The sequence below is a fragment of the Coregonus lavaretus genome (assembly GCF_964263955.1).
Source record: "Coregonus lavaretus genome assembly, chromosome: 17".
NCBI classification, from domain to species: Eukaryota; Metazoa; Chordata; class Actinopteri; order Salmoniformes; family Salmonidae; genus Coregonus; species Coregonus lavaretus.
Window position 1 is genome coordinate 20,659,970 of NC_140004.1, and position 25,749 is coordinate 20,685,718.

Here is a 25,749-nt window from a genome sequence, read left to right on the forward strand (position 1 = left end):
AGTCATTGGCTTATTAATCCAACTAATAAACTTCACATTTGTATTTAAATGAACAATTGTGAGATATCATCTGGAGATGCATGGCACCCCACCATGCAGTTGTTTTGATAGATTACTATTAGAGAAGGCTATTGATGAAGTGAGGGGAGCATTTAGATGGGGAAAATCTTCAATTACAAATCAGCTGTACACTTGTCAGCAGTAATTCAATGTTTGATGAGAGGTTGCTATTTGTGGCGCTGCCGAGATATGATCTGGCTCGAATGCCCTCTCCAACAATTATGTTCCATGCAAAAAATGTGGTTAACATGAACCAGCTATTGTGCAGCCTAAATCTCAGAATTTCTCAGAACCTAAATCTGAATTACAGAGCTATATCTCCCACAACATAAGAAATGGAACAAGACTAAACTACAGCATACACCTTCCCTCCCTCCACAAGAGATCCCTCACATACTATACCTGCATGATCAGAAATAACAGGATACAGGTACAGAAAAATGTATTTTATTGTTTTAAAGAATTATATGATACATTAATCACAGACAGAACGCCTTCCCCTCCGCATATGTTATAATTGTGCAAGCTTACAAATGTAAAATGGATTATTTTCTGCTTGTTCTGCCTACTCTGTACAGGGACTAGAGCACAGGGAGGATTGTAAAGCTTTAAAGACCAGATTTCCATAGTCAAACGTCTCTTTTAGTCCACCATTCTGGCAACTGTCCACTTGTTTGCATACAATCAATGCTAAACTCAGACTATAGAATTCTTCTCAATGTTAGGATGTGTATTTGTACTTTAACTTCACAATGAGAGGTATTCTGTCACTGTGTATGAACAGTTTCACTCAGGTCAGACACGAAGGCTGGTTGTAGTTTTCTAGCTACTAAAAAGTATATTTGTTCACTGCTATGTAGAAGGAAACAGTAACACACAAGCCAGGTCCAGATTGTTTGATCATATTGGTCTGTACTGTACATACCTCTAAAGTGACATCACACAAACACTTCTGGATACTGCCTAACTGCATTTTGTGACCTATCATTACACGGGTGTGTTTTCGAACAGGTTAGACAGCAATATCATCTATTTTGCACAAGTATATTTAAAAACCATTAGATGCTGTACACAGATATTCCTCAAAAAACAGGAACAGAACCAGGAAATGGGGAGAAAACACTAATATCACAACTTTAGAGATTGCTTATAAATGTGTGTCCTTATGAGTGATGTTATTGGATAATCTGTAACAGTCAGACCTAGCTAAACTACCCATATAAATCTCAGTTACAGTATCATTTTAATGGCAGAGGCTTTAGTTCAAACCAGTGTGACTCATTACTAAAGAGCAGAGTAGAAAACATGTAAAATGTTCTGCGTGTCAAATGTAGGGAGCAAGCTTCACTAACCTTGTACAAAAAATCCAGAGTAATTAAGCTCTGAACTTTGAAAAAGAAATGACATCAGGGACACAGACAAAAAGAAAACCCAGCCTCAGTTTGAAACTATCTCTAGAAATATTTAATAGGTTTTTCACCAGCAAGGATTTACTGCTCATCGAGTAGTACTTTAGCTACAGTAAGGGGACCGTCCTGACATTGTGTAAAAGAAAGGGTCAACCTCTCAAAACACACTTGTCTAACAGACCAACATATCACACATTCACTGTACAAACCTCTCACGCAACACAGCCCACATTCTTCCACACTGCCTTTTTCAACGGTCAGTAACATAAATGGTGTTCTGATTATTTGCTATTTTTGTCTTTTTTGTTGTGCTGTCTAGTCATGGGATATGAAAGCAGTGATTTAACATAGAAAATAATACAGACACTTGGCACAATGCTAAGTGCACAAACAAAGTGGGAAGTGTTCCTGCTTTTTGTAGCTGCAACGTAAACAGAACATTATTTTATGAGTTTTGGTGCCTTTGGCTGTAAGTGATTAGAAACTTGCCTGTAAATGAAATAATTTCCCTGCACTCTAAAATGAAAGAATAAATAAAATAATACAAGAGTGCATAAATATTTAAGAGTCCCTTTCTTGATCGTGTGAGGAGGTAGAGCTAATCCAATCACTAGTCTGTCTGCTCTACGCTGAAACCTACATGCATTATAACAGCTTCAACTACAGAAATACCCAACTTAGTTTGTTTGGAAATGCTCCTGCAAGGGAGCATTCATCAGTGTCAATAGGGGAAGCTGATGCTAAACAGTGAATACCTGTTCCATTACTCTTTCTATCCAACCAATATTAAAGAGTATTGTGCACAAACAGAAATGTCAGGCTCATTGGTTCTAACTTTGAGGTAGGATATTAAACATTGAAAGCAATGGGAAGGAGATGAGTGCTAAGGGAATGAACAAAAACAACCAGTGGTGTTCCAGTCACAGCACTAAGGTTGGAATGAGGTTTCTCAGAGAGACAGGCTGTGGGGATCAATGGTGATAATGCAGGGGTGGGCAATAAATTAGGCTTGAAGGCTTCTCAAAATTCAGGCGCACATATTTTTTTCCGGACCAATTTGTTCGTCAAAAGTAATGTTCTGGCCATACAAAGGGCAGTTATTTGAAAACGTATAGGTCATTATAAACATAATTTCTACATACTTTCTATCTAGTTTTAGACGTTCAAGAGTGGCCTGGATTATTTTTTAACCCAATAATAATAATAATATCCCCAAAATAAAGTTCATTTTTTTACTCAAACCTCTCGCTGGCCAGACTGAATGGGCTCACAGGCCGGGGCATATGTTGCCCACCCCTGTGATAATGGGGAAGTAATGCCTATCCTTTATGGAAAACCAAGAGCAGAACCCTCATTCTCAAGAAAAAATTCAACAAATAACAGACTTACACAAAGAGGCCCTCCTCAAGGCACTCATTTCAGTATTTCTAAAAATACCAGCACTAGTGATATTGTGCAGGAGCTGATCAGTGGTGACAATGTATAGAAGCCGTAGCAAACAGCCAACATCTCATCCTGGGGGCTTCTCAGTCTGAGGACAATGCTGCTCGTCCTCCTAACACTATTAAAATATCTCAACCCTTACAGCTGCCTTAAATCTCCTAAATAGGCATGACGTGTGATTTCATTTATAGAAATAAAATAAAATTCCATGAAATAGAATGAAAGCAATAAATACATTTTATATATAAATATGGGGGCCCTTCTGTCCAAATTGCCACAGAAAGAGAAGTATTTAGGTAAGGATGAACCGAATAATGAATACATTTGTTTACATTTTATGAAAAAAGCTGTCCTAATATTGATGTGCTAATGTTAAAAAAAGCTAATATTAGCATGATTATTATGGGTTGATCTTATAATGTACTTGAGTCACCAATACTCAGTCAGTATCTATTGAGGTTTGTGATTCCCCAGGATACGATGAAGAGCATTGGGATGAAGAGTATTTCAGGGGAAAGATTGCACAATTTAACAAGGAAACCTTTCTCTCTCACCTTCAGGTAGTCCCCTTCCACAACATATATCTGAGATAATCTCTAGGAAACATGGTCCCTTTTCATCTGATTAGACACTTTCATCAGTCAATTTAACGTTAGAATCATAACTTTAGATATAACATTCAAGACATAGACCCCAACACCTCACCATGACTAGAGAGACAAGAGATTAAATGAGAAATGCTAATTAGTTTAAGTTCAAAGTTAACATCTGCCATTTTTCCAAGGCCTTTTTCTCCATGGTAAAACCTGGATTTTGTCCACATAATAATCATATATACTTTTAATTCTCTCAAAGTCTCTGACTATGTACAGCTATACAAACAGAGAGCAGACAGACAGGGCGTGGGCCTGGGTCCTGGTTCTGGGGGCTGTGGGGAGCAGTTGGTTGGAAAGTCTCCCAGTCTCCCGTCTCCTTCCCCATACAGGTGGCGGTTCTGCTTCACTTGCGATCGTCGATGGTCTTAATGAATTCCACTGCCGCGGTGAACTGCATCCACCAATAGCACTCCTCCCCACTCAGCCGGCTGGCGTAGAAATTATTGATGTACTGAATAGTGGACAGCAGGCAAGGCGGGTTTGCCTGGAGGGGTGGGGGGGGGGTGGGTGGTCACATTAACCACAGAGAGAGCCATACGCCAGGCCATGTATAATACATACCGTATGTAAATATGTTTATACAGGTTATCATACAGCAAGATCTTCATCCTACTACACATTTACTATACAGCTGTCTATGTGAGAAAGGATTGTCAGAATGTGTGCTGGGGATTCAGTTTCTCCCTCAGTGCATTATAGGGAGACTGGGTTCATACTTTTAGCAAGGCCTATACTTTTAATCACATTTGAAGCAGTTTGACCATTTAATGAGGTATAAGTTTTACTATCTAAAGTGAATATGATGTTGACATAAACATCTGAGTAACTTGGTTTCAATGTGCAATGGATGCTCACCTTTATCAGGACAAAGACGAGCACAGGGACAAAGTCGTCTGCTCCGGGGACAGAGTCCTCGTTGGCCAGACTCAGGAGGTTCATGATGGTGGAACACATGCGCAGTATACACTGCACTTTGTCCCGAGGAGTCTTGTAGGCGCTGATGGTCCGGATCTCCGACTGGGCAGACGGCCAGGGAGCCTCCCTCGCATACACCTGGAGCCACACAGGAAATAGCATTCAGCACGTCAACTCTGTAGAGCTCCAAACATCAACACAAAATGAAAAACAGAGACTTTGATGGACAATTGGGGGGATACAAATCTGTGGGGTTACCTCTGGGATTTGAAGAGCTTTGTGATTTGCCGTCACCACTTTTGAGAGACGCGCTATGTGTTCCTGAAGAAGCCTAGAGGAGGGGGGAACATAGATTAGGTGAACAATCAACACACTAAACTGGAAACCTACTATAGCAATACAGTGTAATCTTCATTCAAATCTGTAAAGGATAATATGATGGTACACTAGCATCCGAGTAGGAGGACAGGAAGCTGGGTCATTTCTAAGCCTGAGGGGCAGCAGCCACACCAACGCTGGGGCCATGTGACCGAGGTGAGGTGGCTGCGGTCACCGTTACTCACTGGTCTCTCAGGATGTCCCCGTCCTGGTTGGGGTAGAAGGCCAGTTTGAAGATACGGTTCATGACGCTGCGCTCGATGGCCATCTGGGCATCCTGCAGCTGGTCCTCGCTAGCGTACTGCCAGATTGCATCATGGGCCATGGCCCCGTAAAGGTAGCGCAGGAAGTCCTCCACCGCCGCCGTCTTGTCATCTGACGCTGTGCACCCCTGGAAGGCTGGGGGGGGACCAGAGATGGACACACTGAACAATTAGAGTATTTTAGAGGTTCTAGATTGTAAATGAAGCACTGCAACGTGGTGCAGGTAGTTAGGTTGAATTTAAGTGTCTGTATTTTGAATTCCATACTATGGCCATTCAGAGGTCAATCAACTAGCAGAGACACCATCAGTTGATTCATGGTTCCAAAATCACAGTGAGTACATAAGTAATAAGGAGCAGAGACCTTTGATGAAGTCCAGTGACTTAGCCTCCATGTGTTCCAGTAGGAGGCGAACACAGACAGTGGTGAAGTAGCGGTTAGCCACCTCCTTGTCCCTCAGCACCCGCTGCAGCAGCCGCTCCAGGTGGGCCTGGGACGTCTGCAGGCCTTGCCGACACCGCGTCAGATATGCTATGTAGGGCGCCCGCTTCCTACCAGGGGGGATGGGACACACATGCAGGCATTATGGATTATGCTTATGAACGGTTGCGATGAGTGACCGTGACAAAATTAGGTTGATCTGAGATATTACTACTGAAATAAGACATTACTCACAATATTAATTGACAAGACATAGGCTACCTAAATGTTTATTTTAGCCTTTCAAAATAGACCTACATATTTCAAACAAAACAATACAAATCAACTATACCACAGAACTGTCCATGCAGTAGTAGCAGTGCTGCTCCTTCTGCAGATTCTCTCTTCCTCCAAAGTTACCTGTAATCCTCGGCGATGGCTGCCAGAAGCTTCCTGCAGGTACGTGCGTCGAAGCGGCTGACGCAGCGAGTGGTCTCCTGGATCTGGGCCATCTGGTTCTTATCCTGCAGGTTGATGGCCTCCGCCAGCTGGACCTTCAGGAAGCACACGATCTCATTGTCTGGGAAGGAGACGGTAGACAGACAGCGGTGGGTGAGATGCTCAGACACACTGGCCCCTCGCTGGGAGAAGGGCTACTGCTGTAATCAGATCAGCCTGCCCTGCTCCCCCCTGTCATGTGGATGTGACTGATGACAACCGAGAGAGTGTCTCATGGATTTCAAAATGTAACCTTTTCAAAGGATGTCCCTTTCTATTGTGTGTGGCCGTGTCCTGCTGGTAAATGTGTAGTGGGCAGGCTTACTTACAGGAATGAATGTGGCCAGATATAACATGGCCAGTAATAATAGAATGGTACCTTCAGAGTCTGTGTGGTCAGGCAGCCCATTGCGTGTGGTGGCAGGAGCCATGAGGGGGAAAGCCACAGAGTCTGCTGAACACAAGGCCAGTCTCAACTTCTTCTTTGCATCACTGCAACATATGAGGAAAAAATAGGAAAATGTAGATTTGGTTTGATAGTCTTATCACTTTGTCTTTTGTCAATTTTCATGCCTCTGAAGCACTTCTGGCTGATAATAAAGCATTGCATGAAAGCTGATGTATAAACAAAGATTGTATTATTCCTATCATCATAGCTGTGTGACTTCTGTGAACTGGTGAGGGCTCACTGACCTGAAAGAGAACTTGTTGGAGTGGTGTTGCTGGGCCGTCTGGCTGGCTGAGTCTGGCAGGTCATCTGTGGACATGTTCTGCAGAGCTTCGTCTCTGGGAGAGTCGTGCAAACCCTCCTCTCCACACAGCTCTGTGCACAACACATTCACACGCTCAAATTAATTCATTGAATGTGTGTGTGTGCCTGAGTGAGAAAGACACTGACCTCCTGTGGCATCATAGGCTGCAGCGGTGGCTCCTTCACTGGGGCTGGTCCTCTTGATGTTCCTGTACTTGTCTAGGATGTCTTCTGCTGCCTGGGCCTGGGAGTTCCTGGACAGAGGGTCGTCTGACAAACACACACAGGACACATTTGGGTTAAACTCACCATGGGAAACATACCCACTCCCCCCCCCCCCGATTCAGCAATATCTGAGTGCAATGACAATAAATCAGGACAGACCTTGTGGGACGCGTTCATGGCCCACATCGTCTTTCTCCTGCCTGTCCCTTTTCCGGAAGGCTATCGGAGCTGTGGAGAGAGCATAATGAGTGAGCTAGGAGAAGTGCTGCTACTGTACGCTCTGCTCTCACTCTCTCTGGACCACAGTCTCATCATGACTCACTTCATGACAGCAGAACAAGAAATTGTGTTGTCACACATTTACGGTGGCTTTTACCATTGACTAACAATGTAGATGAGAGATGCATACTGTAGCATAGCATCATATAAACTGAACAACATTAAGGAGATGTATCCCTATGTTCACTGCACGATAATAGCAAAGGAATGCTAGAGAGGTAAATAAAAGCAAAATGGTTGAAATAATACGACTGCCAGACTGCAATGGACAAACAATATCACTTAGATATACACTGAGTGTACAAAACAGACTGACCAGGTGAATCCATGTGAAAGCCATGATCCCTTATTGAGGTCACCTTTTAAATCCACTTCAATCAGTGTAGATGAAGGGGAGGAGACAGGTTAAAGAAGGATTTTTAAGCCTTGAGAAAATTCAGACACAGATTGTGTATGTGTACCATTCAGAGGGTGAATGGGCAAGACAAAAATATTGAAGTGCCTTTGAACGGGGTATGGTAGTAGGTACCAGGAATTGTGTCAAGAATTGCAACGATGCTGGGTTTTTCACGCTCAACAGTTTCCCGTGTGTATCAAGAATGGTCCACCACCCAAAGGACATCCAGCCAACTTGACACAACTGTGGAAAGCATTGGAGTCAACATGGGCCAGCATCCCTGTGGAACGCTTTTGACACCTTGTAGTCCATGCCTCGACGAAATGCGGCTGTTATTAGGGCAAAAGGGGGTGCAACTCAATATTAGGAAGGTGTTCCTAATGTTTTCTACACTCAGTGTACACATTAAAAGATGTGTGTGTGTGTGTATATATATATATATATATATATATATATATATATATATATATATATATATATATATTCGTGCAAATAAGCAGGTGAGGCTATTAACACACGAGTGTCAACAGGACAAATGTGGTCTATATCCAGATAACAGAATAATCTTAAAGGTCGGTATTTACAGGGAGAGAATGTGAAGAGAAGTATAGCAATGTATAAATGTGTTGCCATTCTGTGCGCCCCAATGTTGCAATGTTGTATCACAAACATTACAGTGCAAAAAGAAAAATGGGGACATCCAAAACAAATGCATGAATGAGGAGCCAGGACATCAACTCAGGCGGCACCATGTCACATCACAGCTCTCTCTATCACAAAGGGCCACGTCTACAAGCGTCATGGCCTACAGCACTCAGCCACTGGCACTGCCGTCAGGGCAGCTTGCTCAATGATGACAGCTATTGTTGGAAGTGTTACCTGGGACTTCACTCTCAGCCGTCCAATACAGCACTGTGTGAGGAACACAACAGACAGGGTTGGCCTTTCACACACTCAAGTCTACCTGGCTGACACTGTGAGGGGCTAGGCTATACATCACCATGATATTCTCAGCACAGCAGCAGGACCAGGCCAACAGAAGGGCCTTTTTGTGGACTCTGGTTCTCAACAGTTTGACAGAGGGGTTGATATTGAATGGATGGACAAGGACATTTTTTCCTCAAAGACTAAAATATTAATAGCCTATTCCATTTACACTAAACGGTGCTCTGCTATTCTTTCTGTCAAACTCAAACTTAACGGGTTTACACTTCTCTGTGCAGATCTGGGTTTATTAATCCAACTTTAATGTTTACTAAAGGAACATCATTATCTAAAAGAGTAATACACAGTCATCTCTTGTAGGCACAGCTCATTATTTCCTGACACTTCTATGAGAGATGGTTTTGGAGTTTAACCGCAACAAGAGATGTGTAATCTATCAGCGTTGATGACAGAGAGGTCTATCTAATGACCATTAGGCTGGGGATGACAGGACCGCTGGGAGGGGTACCACCGCACAATCTACACCCGCACAAGCCCCTCACATGACTGATTAGTTTTAGAAACGAAAAATAAATCTAGTGCAAGTGAGACGTGAGAAAAGACTTGTCCATTTGTCTGGTGTAACTTTCAACAACAAGAAACAGTATTTTTCAAAGCAGAACATCGGAGGTGGAGCGATCATGCATCATCATTTACAGGTCTTTAAAAAAGTATACATTTTCTGCAATAGATGTGATTAAGAGAACATCATGAAAGATTGAAAAGAATGTACTAAAGTAGTAACCATGCAATTTCCAAACAAATTGTCAAACTATTTAACCCACTAAAAGCACTTGTTGCAACATAGAAAAGAGGGCATGCCAAACTGACCCAGAGATGGAGGGGGAAAGAGGAGGTTTAGAAGTGAGTCCTTACCTTTGGGAATGGCTGACTGAAAGCGTTTCTTCCACCATGGTCTGTTGCGATCAGACTTTTCCTCATCACTGTCCTTTCGCTCCTCAACCTTTGGAAAATAAATATTCAAGTATGTTTTCGAATCCATACTGACACTGAACGGTAGCACGGGAAAGAAAGGCTTATGTACTGACAAAGTGACTTTCGACTTCCTTATCTCACTTCACCTTTTATAAAATGTCATCTTTAGTGAAACGACAAGAGTTCATACTATGACTGTTGTTATAGAGTGCAGTGGGTCTAAAACTGGGCTTGGAGAGCAGAGCAGCATGCAGGGCTGAAGTGACAACAGTGATTACCAGCAGCTCTCACCTCTCCTTTTAGGGAGTCCTTGCTGGGGGACGAGGGTGACCCCATAGAGAAGGCCCCGGCAGGGTCCCGCTCCTCGGCTGCAGCCCTGCGGTTGAGGCCTGGGTCGCTGGTAGGCCGGCGGCCTTGGCACACAATGTCAGAGCTGCGGCTACGTACCAGCCTGTCTGGGTAGGAGTAGCGCTGCTTGGTGTGCTCCAGCTCGCCTTGGGCTAGGCAGTGGGGCGTGAACAGGGAGTAGCGGGGCTCCTGGCCCAGGGCACAGGCCTCTGGGATGGGAGGGTCAGGGGGAGGATGAAGGGGCCTGGCATAGTACACTTTGGGCCTCACGATAGTACCAGTAGAGAAACCTGTGAAAGAAAAAAAACATGGCTTAGTTTGGTTATACAGCTTAACACATAGGGGTGTATCTGAACAACAATTACCTCCTCAGTTCTCAGAAACACTTTTACAATTATCGAGTGTGTCCAGAAACAAAGAAACCACAGCAAAGCAATGAGGAAGTAGGGGAAAGTGAGGCTGGTTGGTGGGAGACAAGCCCTAGGTGTGTGTATGCCACCTGTTCCAAGGGTAGATTCTCTCTCCTGAAAAGCTTCCAATGGCAGCCTGGTGCCATGAGCACAGTGGGACAAGGGACTGTGCCAAAGTGCCTGGGGTGAGGTCTCTCAACCTGTCATCCCCTCACCTTGCCACACAGCTCACTCACCTCACTCAAATGAGCTAATTGAAATGACATTCCCACGCAGTAGACATTTTTATTGCACTAATGTTTTGTCCAGTAATTGGGGCAAGACTCTTTTGGTTCATTTTCTCAGAGATCAAGCTGTTCTGTGAGTCCACGCCACTAGACACGACTTAATGATGCTCATTTCCTGGTCTTATTTCATTTCCTGGACGCTCGACATAGCAAATACCCCAGAGCATTGTGGGAGCAGAAATTACCTTCGCCGGAGGATAGGGGATCGAACATGGCCAGTAAGGAGTCTGCCTGTGAGGGCGGAGAAGCTAAACTGTGGTGTCCTCCTGAAACAAGAAAGTTATTCATACTTTAAACAAAGCGCCACTGTCTGATATAATTGTTCATGCCATTGAAAAAAGCATGGGCTATTCTGTTCTTTGTATTAGTTATCATCATGTAGCTATACTTTGTATGAGCCATCTGGTCTAAACATTCATTTGAAAACAAAGCAGAATGTTTCCAACAGGGTCAGCAGCATTCTAGTGTAGTGGAGAGGTTATGGCAGCTCAGCTGACAGGGATTGATAGGTCTAGCTGCTGACAGTGTAGTGATGCCACAGCCAGGCCACAGGGGGAGCTGACACTCTCCCCTCTCTCCTACCGTGGGACGACTCCTCCCCATCTGGGCTGGTCACAGAGTCCTTCCCCCCAAAGTCCGAGCTGCACTCCGACCGCAGGTCCTCCGTCTTTCCTCTGTCTTCTGATGTCGCTGCAGGAAAAAAACAGAAATGTATGTTAAAGAATCTGTGCCATCCAGGAGATGGTAACATTTGGTGGAAGACTTGGTTTGGATTTGGCTGACTAGCTCCTATTCTGAGTGACGGGGAATGTGTGACAGTTGGAAGTTAGCAGTCTGAGAGTGTACACACTGTATTGAGACGATATGCTGAATGGTCCCTCTCAACCAGGGGCCCACTGGGACCACTAAATATGGTAGCGGGAGCTCCCATGGTTGGGAAGGGAGATGCAAACAGCAGCAGTAAGATTGATAATCAGACAGAGCCTATCCATCGGCCCGGCCCTTGTGTGACATGTTCCTACATGAGCTCAGCCGTGGGCACAGGCCCAGTCCTCTTAATCTGGAATGCTACATCAAGCATGTCAACGCGGCCTGTTTACCTGAGCTACCAGTACAGAGTGCCAGTGTTAACCTGAGTCCTAGCCAAAGTCTCACACCGACCTGGTTGTCCTGGTTATCTAGCACTATCTGACTGCTCTCCAGCTAACACAGACAAAACCCAATATGGCTCTGAACTACATTAATTATAATTCTATGACTGGTTAGACTTGTTTTATTTCAATCTGTATGTTAGTATAGAAACTGATGTGTTGGATATACTGTAAAGCTTCTGAGTGAAAGAGGTGCAGGGTACCTGAGACGACGCTGAGCCCTGGGGTGCTGGGCCGGGAGCTGACCTCTCTGACCTCTGTGTCATCGGAGGTGCTGCCCAGCCCTGAGCAGCTCTCCAACTCCTGTAGACGCTCCTCCTGCTTCAGGTCTGGGGCTTCTGGGGGGGATGAGGGGGAGGCACACACACACACACACACACACACACACACACACACACACACACACACAGTACAGTCACATCCAGTTATAGTCAACAATGTAAGTTGTTCATAGGCACATAGTGTTTGTTTGGGCTCCCTTTTCTGGCAGGATAAAGTAATAGCTAAGAAAACTAATATGCACGAAAGCAAAACAAACCATCTACAACTGACAAAGGGAAAAGCGAAAACTCGAGTCCAGACCATTTTGTGGCTGCCCAATGGAGCAGTTCACCTTAACCCAGAGGCTCCAAAGTAACCACAGTACTCATTTGCATGCTCGTTAGTAATAATGTGCTAGCGAAGTGCTCTTTGGAGTGTCGTTTTTTGCTGCCTAGCCATGAAACAGGCCCTCAACTCCAGGCGAGCATCAGATAGCCCTATTACAGAGCAGAACAGGGGCAGCAAACGGAAACAAAAAGCAATCAAGATACTCATGCATGTCAATTTAACATTGCACATATTGCAATGGTGCACTTCAATTAACAGAGAGTCCGGGCTTTCCCAAGAAACACTTGTAATGCTGTTATTAAAGTACTCTATTGATATTCATGAAACACTTTCAAGGGGTTTTAACCACGTAATCTAACATATGGTTTTAGGACCTTATTTTAACTAAAGAACAGACATAGTTTAAGATTGATATGATTCCTCCTGTTCATAATAACGTATGTAATTGCTGCAATGGGACCACATTCACACTGTGCTGGAACTGCTCAGCTAAACATGTCCATACATAAAACCCCACTGTCAGAAGAATGTGTTGCAAAGCCTACAGATTTGTGAGAGGATGTTGCCAGCAAAAAGGTTGACACCATGTCAATAGACTGCAAACAGCTGCTGTCCTTGAACATTTCCTCATGTCTGTTCATCCACTACAGGTGCAAACACACCTGGAGGTTCCTCTGGGGAAACCCAGAGCTGCCTTTTACTGGCACAGGCAGATATACCCTGATAGACAGGCTAGTGCACACAAACATGACAGATTGCACCCACTTCCTTGATATGGAACTGGGGGGGAAGCCACACCTGGCGTGTCCACCCACACACATGGAGAGTAATTCCGTACACACACCTACTGGAGTGACTCATGCAGATGCAGTGCATGGAGGAAGACAAGAAAAATACTTCTACATAGAAACTCATGGAAAATGTTTGTACAGAGTTGCGAAACTGACAGGAGGAGACTCCATTCAGCTCCTACAACCCCTTCTCAACACTGAACCCACCTGAGTCACTGGGCAGGACCTCCACACTCCAGGCCTCGCTGGTGGTCTCTGAGATGGTGGATCCATAGGGGTCTAGCAGCACTGAGCCAGAGCCTGGTAGGCACAGCAGGCTGCCCAGCATGTTCTCTACAGTTGCCCCTGAGCACAGACAGACAGACAGACAGACAGACAGAGAGACAGAGAGGGAGCCTGAGGTCACAGGCATTTCACGCTGGGCCAACAGGCACACACTACTGTGCCAAAGTTCAAAGGTTAATGGTAATATCTCACCCCAACCCTGCCTCCTGAGCCATGACTTTGAGCTGTTGATTAAGCCGGGCATTACTCACAACCAAATTACCCCTCACCCACCCTCCCACAAAGTCCACCACACGACATTCCTCCATTTCCATTTGGGATGCTGTGGGTTAACAAGGCGGAAGAATGTGGAGGAGGGGAAAGAGCTAGCAGGTGTGAGTGGGAGTATGGTGGCCGGGGAGCGGATCAGGAGTCGACCCGTGGTACCCGCACCCCCCAGGTACGCCATGTTTCCACTTCACAGCACACAAACACACCATTGGCGCACATGCGTGCCAGCACCCAGGCAACAGTCTGCGGGGCTGGGCGGGGGCAGGTCCCTTTCTAGCGGCAGGAGAGCTCTACCCTGCTGTCCATGTTTACAGTCTTCAAGGTAGGGGCGCAGAGCACTTGTCTTTCAGGTGGATGATTAAATGAGTGGCACAACAAGAAGTGAAACAATTAGAATTTCTGCCTCATTATCATGGTAATCTTATCAGTGGGATAATGAGGTATTAATGGATATTTAATGTGCATCTCATAACCCAATCCCTTGGAGAAAACACATAAGGAAATCGCTGTAAATTCACTTAATGATGGAAAAGTCCCCCAACGCCATATTCCAAGGAATGAAAAATGGTGGATGCAAATGAGAAGGAACCAAGGTCAATAAGACTGCAGGGACTGAGTGAATGTCAGCGAGAGAGAAAGCAATGGAGAGAGAGAAAGCAACGGAGAGAGAGAAAGCAGTGAGAGGGAAGAAAGGAAAGCGCAAGAAGAAAAGTTTGCGTGGAATAAAATGAACATTTTGATAATTATGTCTTAGAGAACATTGAAGATTGTCCTTACTTACTTAACAATTAGCAAAATAGATGGAATGCTCCAGAATATCGCCCCGTAGCACTCACATCTGTAGCCATGAAATGCTTTGAAAGGCTGGTCATGGCTCACATCAACACCATCATCCCAGACACCCTGTACCCATACCAATTCACATACCACTCCAATTCTATTGCACTACACACTGCCCTTTCCCACTTGGACAAAAGGAACACCTACGTGAGAATGCTGTTCATTGACTACAGCTCAGCGTTCAACACCATAGTGCCCTCCAAGCTCATCACTAAGCTAAGGATCCTGGGACTGAACCCCTCCTTCTGCAGCTGGATCCTGGACTTCCTGCCACGCCAACCCTCAACACGGGGGCCCCTCTGGGGTGTGTGCTTAGTCCCTTCAATGAAAGTGTGAGATCCATGAGTGTTAAGGAATATCTGAATTTTGATAATGAGCTGAATCCTGAGGTAAAAACAACGTTTACCGCATTGTAGCCCTTTACACCCGTACCCATATACGGGTTGAAAATGGCAGATTTGGGCACTGATAAGAGCCTAAATTGTAACCCAGTGGCTGTACAGTAACATGCTATACATGACGCCAGAGCTCACTCTGCGCTTCGCAGTGTTGTATGGGTTTTGACTGACAGGTGTTCTGAACTTGAGCACCGCACGCAACAAGAACGTGCCACCATCCCTCCTGCTAATTGGGCAACTTTTGCATATTTATACGCATTTATAAGTACAGTAAATGTACATAAAATCAACAGTGTAATGTTTGGATGCAGTCTTGAGACCTCAACTTTGGTCTAATAATTTTCCCATAATATCCAAACTGTTCCCATTCAATTGCTACCATGGTTATGCATTTTCATATTTCTTCTGTAAGAAACATTTCAATTTAGCCTATCAACATAGGCCAATTCCTACTAGTGTAAACTGTAATTCACCAAATTTGTATTTCTTATTCTAGAAAAGAATGTGTGTTATTCTAATAGTTGTTATTCAAATGCTTCGTAAACAACAGGTGTGGACTAACAGTGAAATGCTTACTTAAGGCCCTTCCCAAAAATGCAGAGAAATTAAATAGAGAAATAAAATAAAATAAAATGATTTCTGAGCTGAACACCACCCTCTGCAACCGGATCCTGGACTTCCTGACGGGCCGCCCCCAGGTGGTGAGGGTAAGCAACAACACATGCGCCACGCTGACCATCAACACAGGGGCCACTCAAGGGCGTGTGCCTAGTCCTCTCCTGTACGCCCTGTTCACCCACGACTATGTGGACGACTCCAAAACCATCATCAAATTTGCTGACGACACAACAGAGGTAGGACTGATCACCGACAACGATGAGGCAGCCTATAGGGAGGAAGTCAGAGACCTGGCAGTGTGGTGCCATGACAACAACCTCTACCTCAACTTCAGCAAGACAAATGAGCTGATCGTGGACTACAGGAAATGGCGGTGCGAGCACGCCCCCATCCACATCGATGGGGCTGTAGTGGAGCGGGTCGGGAGCTTCAAGTTCCTCGGTGTCCACATCACAAAGGAATTAACATGGTCCACAGTTGTAAAAAGGGCACGTCAGTGCCTCTTCCCACTCAGGACACTGAAAAGATTTGGCAATGACCCTCAGATCCTCAAAAAGCTCTACAGCTGCACCATTGTGAGTATCTTGACTGGCTGCATCACCGCTTGGTACGGCAACTGTAAGGCACCCGACCGCAAGACGCCACAGAGAGTGGTGAGTACGGCCCAGTACATCACTGGGGCTGACCTCCCTACCATCCAGGACCTCTATACCAGGCAGTGTCAGAGGAAGGCCCAAAAATGTCTGGAACCAACAGGACCCTGAACAGTTTCTACCCCCATGCCATAAGACTGCTAAACAACACTGCTAAATAGCTAATCAAATGGCTACCTGGACTACCTGCATTTACCCTTTTTTTGCACTGACTCGCTTGCATAGACTATGCACACACACTGGACTCTACCCACACACTCACACATACACACACCTCAACCCACACACTACATCCGCCCACACACTCACACATAACATGCATACTGACGCCACAAACACATTCACCACATACCCTGCTGCTACTGTCTATTATCTATCCTGTTGCCTAGTCACTTTACCCCTACCTATATGAACAGTACATAGCTACCTCAACAACCTTGTACCCCTGCACATGGACTCGGTACTGGTACTTCCTGTATATAGCCATGTTATGTTCACTCGTTATTGTTATTCACTGTGTATTTTATATATTTTGTCACTATTTCTATTTTTTATTGTATTTTTTATCTTTAACTCTGCATTGTTGGAAAGGGCCCGTAAGTAAGCATTTCATTGTTAGTCTACACCTGTTGTTTACTAAGCATAAAAATCTGTTGATGTGCCCTTGAGCAAGGCACTTAACCCTAATTGCTCCTGTAAGTCGCTCTGGATAAGAGCGTCTGCTAAATGACTACAAATTTAAAATGTAATGTGACAAATAAAATACAATTTGATTTGATGAAGCCTTAACATGCTGTTTTAGCCATAAACCAAAAGGTGGCAGTATTGTCCCATATTATCTGATGTAGTAAGGACCTCTGGGTCTATGGGAGAATCTCAATTGCATACTCCTCAAGTCCTCTCTCCTTGCCTCCTCAAAACCAATTGGAGGAGAAGGTCAGAGGGGAGGAACCTCTGGTTTTTAAATCCAATGGATTTTGAGAAGGAGGCGAGGAGAGAGTACGAGGAGTATGCAATTGAGATTCTCCCTATATCTTACCAGCTATTTCCTGCAGTCGATCCTCATCCATGTTGGGGTCAAAGTCACTGCCCAGCACGTCTGTGCTCCAGGTCTCACTCACTGTCTCAGAGATGTCCCGGTCATCTGTCAGGCCCATCATGTCGCGGATCTCAAACTTACGCAGTTTGTCATCCAGGTTGTCCTGAGTGGTGGCTGGGGGTGTGACAGGGATAATGACAATGTTATCACGTCTCAATGTAATGATCCCTGACATTGGTTTAGCAGACAATGATTTCTCACAACACACCATGTTCATGCTCCAGCAGTTGTAGAGCCTCCACCCCATTGCTCCCTGATGGCCCAGCTCCCAGCTCAGACACAGACTCTCCCTCCATGTCCAGAGACGACACAGAGTTAGACCGGTTGGACGGACCTGTGCAAAGAAAACAATTACATTTATACATCTCCAACTACAATGCATCAGATTACACAAGGTCCTCTTTTTGTGGTACATGAACAGTTACTGTTGTTTTCATGAGAACATATAAACTACTAAGTGTAAAAGCCATTAACACCTAATTGAAAACATTCTGTTGTGTTGCTGTAGTAACTACTGAGCCTATTTATTGCCTTACCTCCATAACTTGCTACATTTGCACACACTGTATATATATTTTCTGTTGTATTTTTGACTTTATGTTTTTTACCCCATATGTAACTCTGTGTTGTTTTTATTGCACTGCTTTGCTTTATCTTGGCCAGGTCGCAGTTGTAAATGAGAACCTGTTCTCAACTGGCTTACCTGGTTAAATAAAGGTGAAATAAATAAAAAATAAAAATAAATAAAAAGTCAGCAGGGCATGTGGGTTGTTAGAACACTGACCCTCTGAGATGCCCTCCAGGTTGTCACTGCAGAGGGAGAAGCGCAGGGTTTTGTCTGGCTTGCCATGGTGCTTGGTGTCATCTGCAGGAGTGTCCCCTTGTGAACCATCAGTCAGCTGCATGGTCAACACCTGAGAGGGAACAGCACTGGTTACTGCCATCCTGGCTCTTAAAGTGGGCTTCCGATAATGACAAATATACCTGTTATATCAAATGTATTTCCACTGTTGTGTGCAAGTGTATATTACACATACACTCTCCATAATAATGTGCATGTTACAGGCTCGTTACTTACCTCATTCTCTGACATCATCCCAGGGATGGTCTGGGGGCTGCTTCCTAGTGAGATCACCAGCACCTCCTCTGGCATCACCTCCTGCAGGGACTCCAGGGAGCTAGCCTCTGCCTCCCCCTGCTGGGCCAGCTCGGAACGGCTACGACTGCGGGAGGCTGCTGGGGGAGCAGGGAGACAGACGGGGTATGAGGCTTTACTCATTCACTGACAGATTCAGGGGGAGCAGGGGAGACAGGGGACGAGATGTTACTAACTAACAGAGATTCAGTGGTAGCAGGGGACAAGGTGTTACTCTGTAATACTCACTCACTGAGATTCAGGGGGCGCAAAAGACTGGGATCAGCTTACACTATAATAACAAAAGCAAAAAAGTAGGCTATACTAACTATAAACAACGCAAAAACTCACCTACCTATACACAACTACATATGGACTGCATTGCTTCTTAGATTACCTGTTAGTTGCTCCCAACCTGTTAGCTGCTCCCAACCTTTCAGTTTGCATTGTGAAAGAGGTATTGCAGTGAACAGAAAAATTTGACTTAATTGGATTCAATCATTAAATCAATCAATCTTTCCTAATAGAAACTGGATATTTTGCTAGGCCCTGCTTAGATAACGTGTGCTGTGTAACCCGTCCAGTGTAATACAGGTCCATGAGTGCATCCAATAAGGTTCACAAATCACAAGTGCATGCGAGACGCAGTGAAGCAACCACACTCCACATCCCAATCAGCACGTGGCATGCATACCATTCTAATGACTGACCTGATCGTGCTCTGTATGGTAATTATGATGCATTGCTTTTTGCAGAGGAATGTAAGATCCCAACATCAGCAATAAAACAGAACATGTCTGACTTCAATCTTCTCTTTAGCCAAAAGCATGTTTCTTTAAACATAATATAATTTACCACGTGAGTGAAAACAAGCAGCAGAGAACCGGGTATAAACGAGGTCTACAAGACTAGAGCACAGGCCAAAGCAGGCATATAAGGCCCCGTGTAGCTCAGTTGGTAGAGCATGGCGCTTGCAACGCCAGGGTTGTGGGTTCGTTTCCCACGGGGGGGCCAGTATGAAAAATGTATGCACTCACTAACTGTAAGTCGCTCTGGATAAGAGCGTCTGCTAAATGACGTAAATGTAAATGGTGAAAAGGCATGGTGACAAGAGCACATCTAGCAGCTAGCTCTATCTGGTGGTGAAGCAGTGAGACTGCAGCAGGGACCATGGCTATGAGCATGGCTGGTACTGTGTGTCTGTGACTGGCAGTGGCACATGACTAGGTGGCACAAACACGCTTTAGTTCTAGTCAGCTTCACAGGGCTGCCATGCTACCCACCAAAAGGGGTAACTAATGGAATGTGAGCAGACAGGGTGGTGGTTGTGGAGTCCCAGGAAGTTGCTAACTGTTGTCCTGGTCGATCACAGGCAGCAAAGGAGGAAAGGAGGAAGAAGGTTGAGGGCGACAGAGAGAATACAGGGCGAGTAGCAAGCAACTGTGTAAAACAGCTTAAAATCGAAAAGGTTCACATTTCAATAGGGCACCTTAAAGTGGCTTATTTCAAATGGAGGAGGATGTTGTTTCCGTCACATTTAATTGATTTATTCCTAATGACGGAAGAAGGTATACATTTCTCCATCCATACCAATTAAAAAGGGTCCATTTATATTTTGTAATTTAATTGGTTGTCATTTGTGTAATGGATCTCCAATCTAGAGACTGCTAATTACCTGTAGAACAGGCCCAGAACCTCATTAGCTTCCTACATAACAGGGGCTTTCTGCAGCCATTACAACTCTAGCTACTTCACCTACTTATTTATTACCATGAATGAAACAACCTGCAGTTAGTACATAAAAAGGCTGGTTTCAGTGTAATTTCAAACTGAACTCTCCAACTGGTGCAATGCTATAATGGGAATAACAAGTACTGGAGATAAACCACGTATATCATTATGCAGTAGGTAATTCTCTCTGTCAGAAAGCCGGTGGCTGCAGGTGTACACTAACAACAGCCGAGGAGGTAGGTACCTATGTTCCTGTTTTTTTTGTTGGCGGGGGTAGTGGCTGGGGAGAGCTGTGGGGTGTTGGAGGGGGTGAGCTCCAGACTGTTGCTCTTCACCGTGCGGGACTGGGGCACGTTAGCCAGCAGGGTCTCCAGGAGCATATGCTCCTCCTCCCGGAGGTGGTCCCCTGCCATCACACTCCGTACAAAGTCCACCTGAACACCATAGGAGTTAATTACTTCATTTAATACTCTCACATCCTAGTTTCTATGAGGAATTAAATTACATTTTTAATAATGCATGAATAGCTACGCTGGTGGAGAATTTATGCCACGGGTGACAAGTACAGGACTCTTCTTCACAATGAAACTAAAAGTGGGGCTTGAGACATGCCAATAGAATACAGCTAGGGTAATTGTTGATTATCGCACTAATGTTATAAGGAAAGGTAACTAAGGGAGGAGCCACTGCACTGCAATTCCAGGAGTATGTGGTAATACTTTGTATGCTTCAGTATAGTACGGTAATTCCCAGTCCTTGAGACATAACAGCACTCTCAACAACCTGTGTGAAATGTCTTTCTGGTCTGACAAGCCTGGGCATGTCAAGTTCACTTTCTGTAACATAGGAACGTTTACTGTTGCCTGTCTAAAACATGGTTGCATACTGTTCTAGGCTAACTACAATATAAGCCATACAACATTCAGACTGAAACAGTCAGGTCAGCAGCGTACCAGGCAGAGCAGCTGACTGTGTGTCATGTACGCCACAGTCCTGCTGAGTCCTTCTAGTAGGTTCATGGAGGACATGGGCGGTGTCTCCACAGCTCTCCCTCCGATTACCACATCCAGGAAGGCAGCTACACAGCTCTGAGGTGACACAACCAGACAGGCAACTTCAATAATAAGACAAGAAGCAAAACATGTATTGAAAACGTAATAAAAGCTACCCCATGGGAAAACCGGTTCCATATTAAGATGTGTGTTTGAGGATCTTACCTTATCGAACTTGGCCAAACTGTTTTTCCTCCTGGGGTCTCCATCATCGTCAGCCATTGCCAACTGTTGAAGAAGCTGCCCTACCTACAGGACAAAGATAATGATTAGGATACATACAAGGGAAAGCAAGGTAACAATATTTTATCTTATTATCTAACAGTTCAAATAGGATTCGTACTCAATAAGCTGTCAATGTCCATGCATGTATAAGAGTAGTGTGGATGTATGAGTCTGTTGGGTCGTCCACTGACCTGCATGAGGTTGAAGCGGGCCACCTCGTTGATAGGGGCGTCTGAGATGATGCCGTACTGCTCGGGGTTGACTATGGCTGGGCAGATGAAGCAGGTGAGCAGCAGGTCCGTGCACATGGTTCGCACCTCTCCCACCTCCAGCCGTTCCACGCACGACAGCGTCTTGTACATCTGAGACACGATCCAGCGCAGGTTGTGGGGGAAGCAGTAGGTGTTCTGCTTCAGGTAGCCGATGAACTTGTTGACCAGGGTCACCAGCTTGGCCTCGTTGGCCTCCACAGCGGCCGCCACCTTCTGCCTGTAGCCCACCGAGCCCTTCTCCCCAAACAGGCGCTCCTGCTGGGCTGGCGTGAAGCGCTCTGTCACCTTGGAGGGGTCCGTCTCCAGGTGGTCCTCGTCCTCCACCAGCAGCTGCATGATGGGCTCGTGGAGGGTGGCGGTGAGGAAAAGCTTGGCAGAGTACAGCCCCTCGGAGAAGAGCTTGAAGAGGATGCTGAAGGCGCACGTGCCCCGCCGCAGCAGCCGCCGAGGGTTGTCGCTCTCCTTCAGCTCAAACTCCACCAAGTAGCGGAGGACCTGGAATTGATAGAAACCGCAGCATCATCAGCTTTAGCTGTACAGAGGTCAGAAACGGCCTCATCACACTACCTATGGGGATAGGTAATAGTATTAAATAACAGGTGGCTGCTGATTGGTGAGTGCATGTGGCTATTGGCTGTGTGTGACTAGCATGTTTATAGTATAAGTGTCAGAAGAGGTCCAGGCTGCTCACCTGCAGCAGGTAGCGCTCATCCTCCTGCATGATACAGTTGCCATAGAGTGAGGTGAAGACCGTGTAAATGACCCCCTGTATGTGCTCCTGGTTCAGCCTCTCCCCAGCCACCAGGCAGGAGGCCAACAGCCGGGGGTTCTCGCGCACCCGACCCAGGAACTCCCCGTAGATGCTCTCCTGGAAGCCCAGAGTCTTGTAGCCGTCCAGGAACTGCGTGTCCTCCAGCACTTTGGCATGCTGGCAGCATTCGGCCGGGGAGGCCTCAGCACTACAGGACAGGGAGCTTTAATTACTACGAGAGCTCCACAAACCAGTGAGCCACAGAGAGCTGTTGATTACTGGTTGGAGTGACATGTAATTGTATGACATACTTGCTGATCACAGGACTACAGGATTCCTTGCCATTTCCCTTTTGGCCTAAATAGTGCTCAGCTGGCTCTGGCATGCACCGTGTTTGTATTTGGCAGGATTTACAACAACCAACATGATCACATCAGGAAGATAAGACAGTTTAATATGGTGGGATCCTACTTCAGGACTACTAAGTTACTAGTTCACTACAGTTCACTAAAGGTCACACTGCCGAGTGCAAACAAGGGGAGGACAATTCAAAACGCCTTTTTAAAATGGGGGAGTTCCTATTAGAACAGTTTCTATTCTACAATTGGATCAATCTCATTGAAATGCCCTGGTAACAATAGCTGTGGGGGCCCCATGCTGACCTGGTGAGGATGAGACGGTCGAGGTTGATCCTCTGCTGCTTGGTGATCCAGGCAGCACGGTACAGCCTCTCAGCAGTCTTCAGCACATCCCCGTTGAGCCGCTGGATCAGCTGCTTCTCTGAAGCCACATACAGTCGCTCCTGCTTCAGGTGGTGGGCCAGAGTGTGGATGTCTGGCTTCACCATCTTTACCAGCTCACTCAGAGGTAAAATACTGCAGAAGAGTGAGAGAAGAGGAAGATCAGTCACGCTGGGAAATAAATGGTAATGATGAGGATGGTATTGACATTGTTGGAGAGAGAATGAGTACTAGACAGTCAGGACAGAGCTACATACAGGGCAGTTTGGAGTAGATTTACAAGTGAGGACAATGTATCATTTTTATATCTCAGAGTGGAATCCTGAGGAAGAGCAGGAAAGGCCATGTTTCCTGTGGAGGCATGGTTGGCAGAATCCTAGCTCACACACTGACAGGGGAAGTAGAGCATCAGTAGTCAAGAGAAGGCAGAAACACTTCCATTGGCTGAGATTGAAAGCAAGGGGGGGGGGGGGGGGCTTTTAAACAATAGCATGCCCCTACTCTCACTCACACAAGCGTCTGGTACTAGCATTATTCACAGCACAAGAGAATATGCAAATCATATTAGTCTCCCTTTCCTTCACACACAAACACAAACCAGACAGAATGCATGAAATTTTAATTATTTCCTAGAGCATTCTTTGACACAAAAGGTTCTTTGTGGATGGCTGCTACCAAGGAAAACAGACAAGATTGTGAGGCTGGAAGGCCTGTGAGAGCAGCCCAGAGAACCCTGCCTCAGAGCTTGCATACAACTACAAAGGCTTGATATTATTAAACAGAATAAATGTATATGTGGTTTGAAACATAAATATTTTGATGAGGCTTAGAAGCATTTTCTTAACCATGGCATGCCAGATAAGCAAGGTTAATCATCGGTAACACACAAGAAAGTCTCTGTGTTCCTTTAGTAGGCTAAATCCAAATGATGGACTGGCCACTGTGGAGTTTTCTGGAAACATGAAGACACTGTGCGATCTCAGCTAAATAAATAAACTTCTGTCAATAGATTAATGACCAACTTAGTGTACCAGTCCATGAGAAGATGCATGTGCCGTATGCTCTTGAACGAGTAGACTACATTTGTCACAGTCCTGTGTGGAAGTAAAGGGTGTAGGTCTAGGGCAGACAGACAGACAGACAGACAGACGGTACTGTAGGACCTGTGGCCTGGTACGGGTAAAGCAGTTTCCGAGTTCAAGATTTGTTGAGTAGACCTACCTAATAAGTAAGTAATGGAAAAGGAAGGGGAACTCTAAAGCAGAAGAAAAACCACTGTAGGTGGTGGGGAAAGGAACAGGTGGGTGTGTGCGAGACAGAATGAAGGTAGTTAGCTGTAGGTAGGCTAGAAATAGAATTCTCAGTCCAAAGCCATCCCTCCGAACATTACGTACATGATGCTTAGGCTCAGAACAAGGAATCATTGTGAAGCAAACTATCTGACAAACTGAAAAGCACCTGAACCAGTGATGCAGATCACCACACAGCACATTTGTGGAGGTGTTTGGAACACAGCCCAAACATTTCCTCAGTTGAACATGCAACACAGGCCAACAGAACAACGTGCTTTTTATAGACATACAGAAAGGAATCACTTTCTAAAGGCACACGAAACTCAAAACACAAAGTCCCCTTTTCACTTCCCCTCAACATGAGATAAAATAGGACTGTTTGCATGAGCAGGTTAACCACTCCTGTTTTATTATCTGTGGTACTGTACGCCACGCCAGTGCCTTGCCCTAGTCCAACAGCTGAGCCGCAGCATCAAGGGCTGTGTCCCTTTGAAATTTGTCAGGCCTTCTTCCGTTGGACTGCAGACATTTTACCAGCTCCTGTGTGCAATGCCTTGGGGTGCATGCTGCACCTCCCTACAATCACCTCCTCTCAGAATGAGCTCACACACACCACAAAAGAGACATTGCAAAACTCTACCCAGCCTATTCCAGCAATCCAGCCCCAGCACCACCATATCCAATTGACAACATAAGATAGTCTGATTTTTTTGCATTTTCTTGTGTCTTTTTTTAAACATTTTTTTTAGGGGGTAGATCAGCTTTAATCCTGCAGATATTTTGTTTTAGATAATTAGGAAATTACAAATATGAAAATGAAACCAGGGTAAGCAGGGTAGCTGAAAGTGAGGTAGTGGTGGTGGTAGCAAATAGCCTATCCTAATGTACTTCAGTCAGAATGAGGATATGAGAAATTATTCACTAGGCTACATCACCGAAGCTCAGGCATAGTGAGTGCTGGACAGCACAATAAAAATGTTAATAAGAGACCCTTGTCTCTTTCACTCGTGAGTTCCCACACAGAGGCTGTTTGTCACATCTAGTAGGGCTACCCTGTGCCTGTCCTACAACTACTTTGTAGGTATTTTTTAGCAGTAGAGTGGCCTTACTGAAGAGCTCAGTGACTTTCAACGTGGCACCGTCATAGGATGCCACCTTTCCAACAAGTCAGTTCGTC

General features: G+C 45.3%; 1 protein-coding gene across 1 annotated transcript in view; it reads right to left on the reverse strand.

Moving 5' to 3' along the window:
• Nucleotides 1–491: 491 nt before the first annotated feature.
• Nucleotides 492–25,749, reverse strand: part of LOC311144750 (GTPase-activating protein and VPS9 domain-containing protein 1-like) — a 29,021-nt gene continuing 3,763 nt past the window's right edge. Inside the window, exons 2-27 of the mRNA XM_084180850.1 lie at nucleotides 23,203–23,415; nucleotides 22,481–22,748; nucleotides 21,709–22,284; nucleotides 21,458–21,541; nucleotides 21,194–21,328; nucleotides 20,485–20,674; nucleotides 18,453–18,610; nucleotides 18,159–18,288; nucleotides 17,583–17,708; nucleotides 17,315–17,488; nucleotides 13,419–13,556; nucleotides 12,015–12,149; nucleotides 11,243–11,350; nucleotides 10,846–10,926; nucleotides 9,907–10,253; nucleotides 9,556–9,643; nucleotides 7,179–7,247; nucleotides 6,942–7,064; nucleotides 6,737–6,866; nucleotides 6,423–6,535; nucleotides 5,966–6,125; nucleotides 5,489–5,676; nucleotides 5,047–5,260; nucleotides 4,742–4,814; nucleotides 4,424–4,621; nucleotides 492–4,052 (exon numbers count right to left, since the gene is read on the reverse strand). Coding sequence (XP_084036976.1) covers nucleotides 3,912–4,052; nucleotides 4,424–4,621; nucleotides 4,742–4,814; nucleotides 5,047–5,260; nucleotides 5,489–5,676; nucleotides 5,966–6,125; nucleotides 6,423–6,535; nucleotides 6,737–6,866; nucleotides 6,942–7,064; nucleotides 7,179–7,247; nucleotides 9,556–9,643; nucleotides 9,907–10,253; nucleotides 10,846–10,926; nucleotides 11,243–11,350; nucleotides 12,015–12,149; nucleotides 13,419–13,556; nucleotides 17,315–17,488; nucleotides 17,583–17,708; nucleotides 18,159–18,288; nucleotides 18,453–18,610; nucleotides 20,485–20,674; nucleotides 21,194–21,328; nucleotides 21,458–21,541; nucleotides 21,709–22,284; nucleotides 22,481–22,748; nucleotides 23,203–23,387 — 4,332 coding nt within the window. The 5' untranslated portion in view covers nucleotides 23,388–23,415 and the 3' untranslated portion in view covers nucleotides 492–3,911. The remainder of the gene's footprint in view (nucleotides 4,053–4,423; nucleotides 4,622–4,741; nucleotides 4,815–5,046; nucleotides 5,261–5,488; nucleotides 5,677–5,965; nucleotides 6,126–6,422; nucleotides 6,536–6,736; nucleotides 6,867–6,941; nucleotides 7,065–7,178; nucleotides 7,248–9,555; nucleotides 9,644–9,906; nucleotides 10,254–10,845; nucleotides 10,927–11,242; nucleotides 11,351–12,014; nucleotides 12,150–13,418; nucleotides 13,557–17,314; nucleotides 17,489–17,582; nucleotides 17,709–18,158; nucleotides 18,289–18,452; nucleotides 18,611–20,484; nucleotides 20,675–21,193; nucleotides 21,329–21,457; nucleotides 21,542–21,708; nucleotides 22,285–22,480; nucleotides 22,749–23,202; nucleotides 23,416–25,749) is intronic.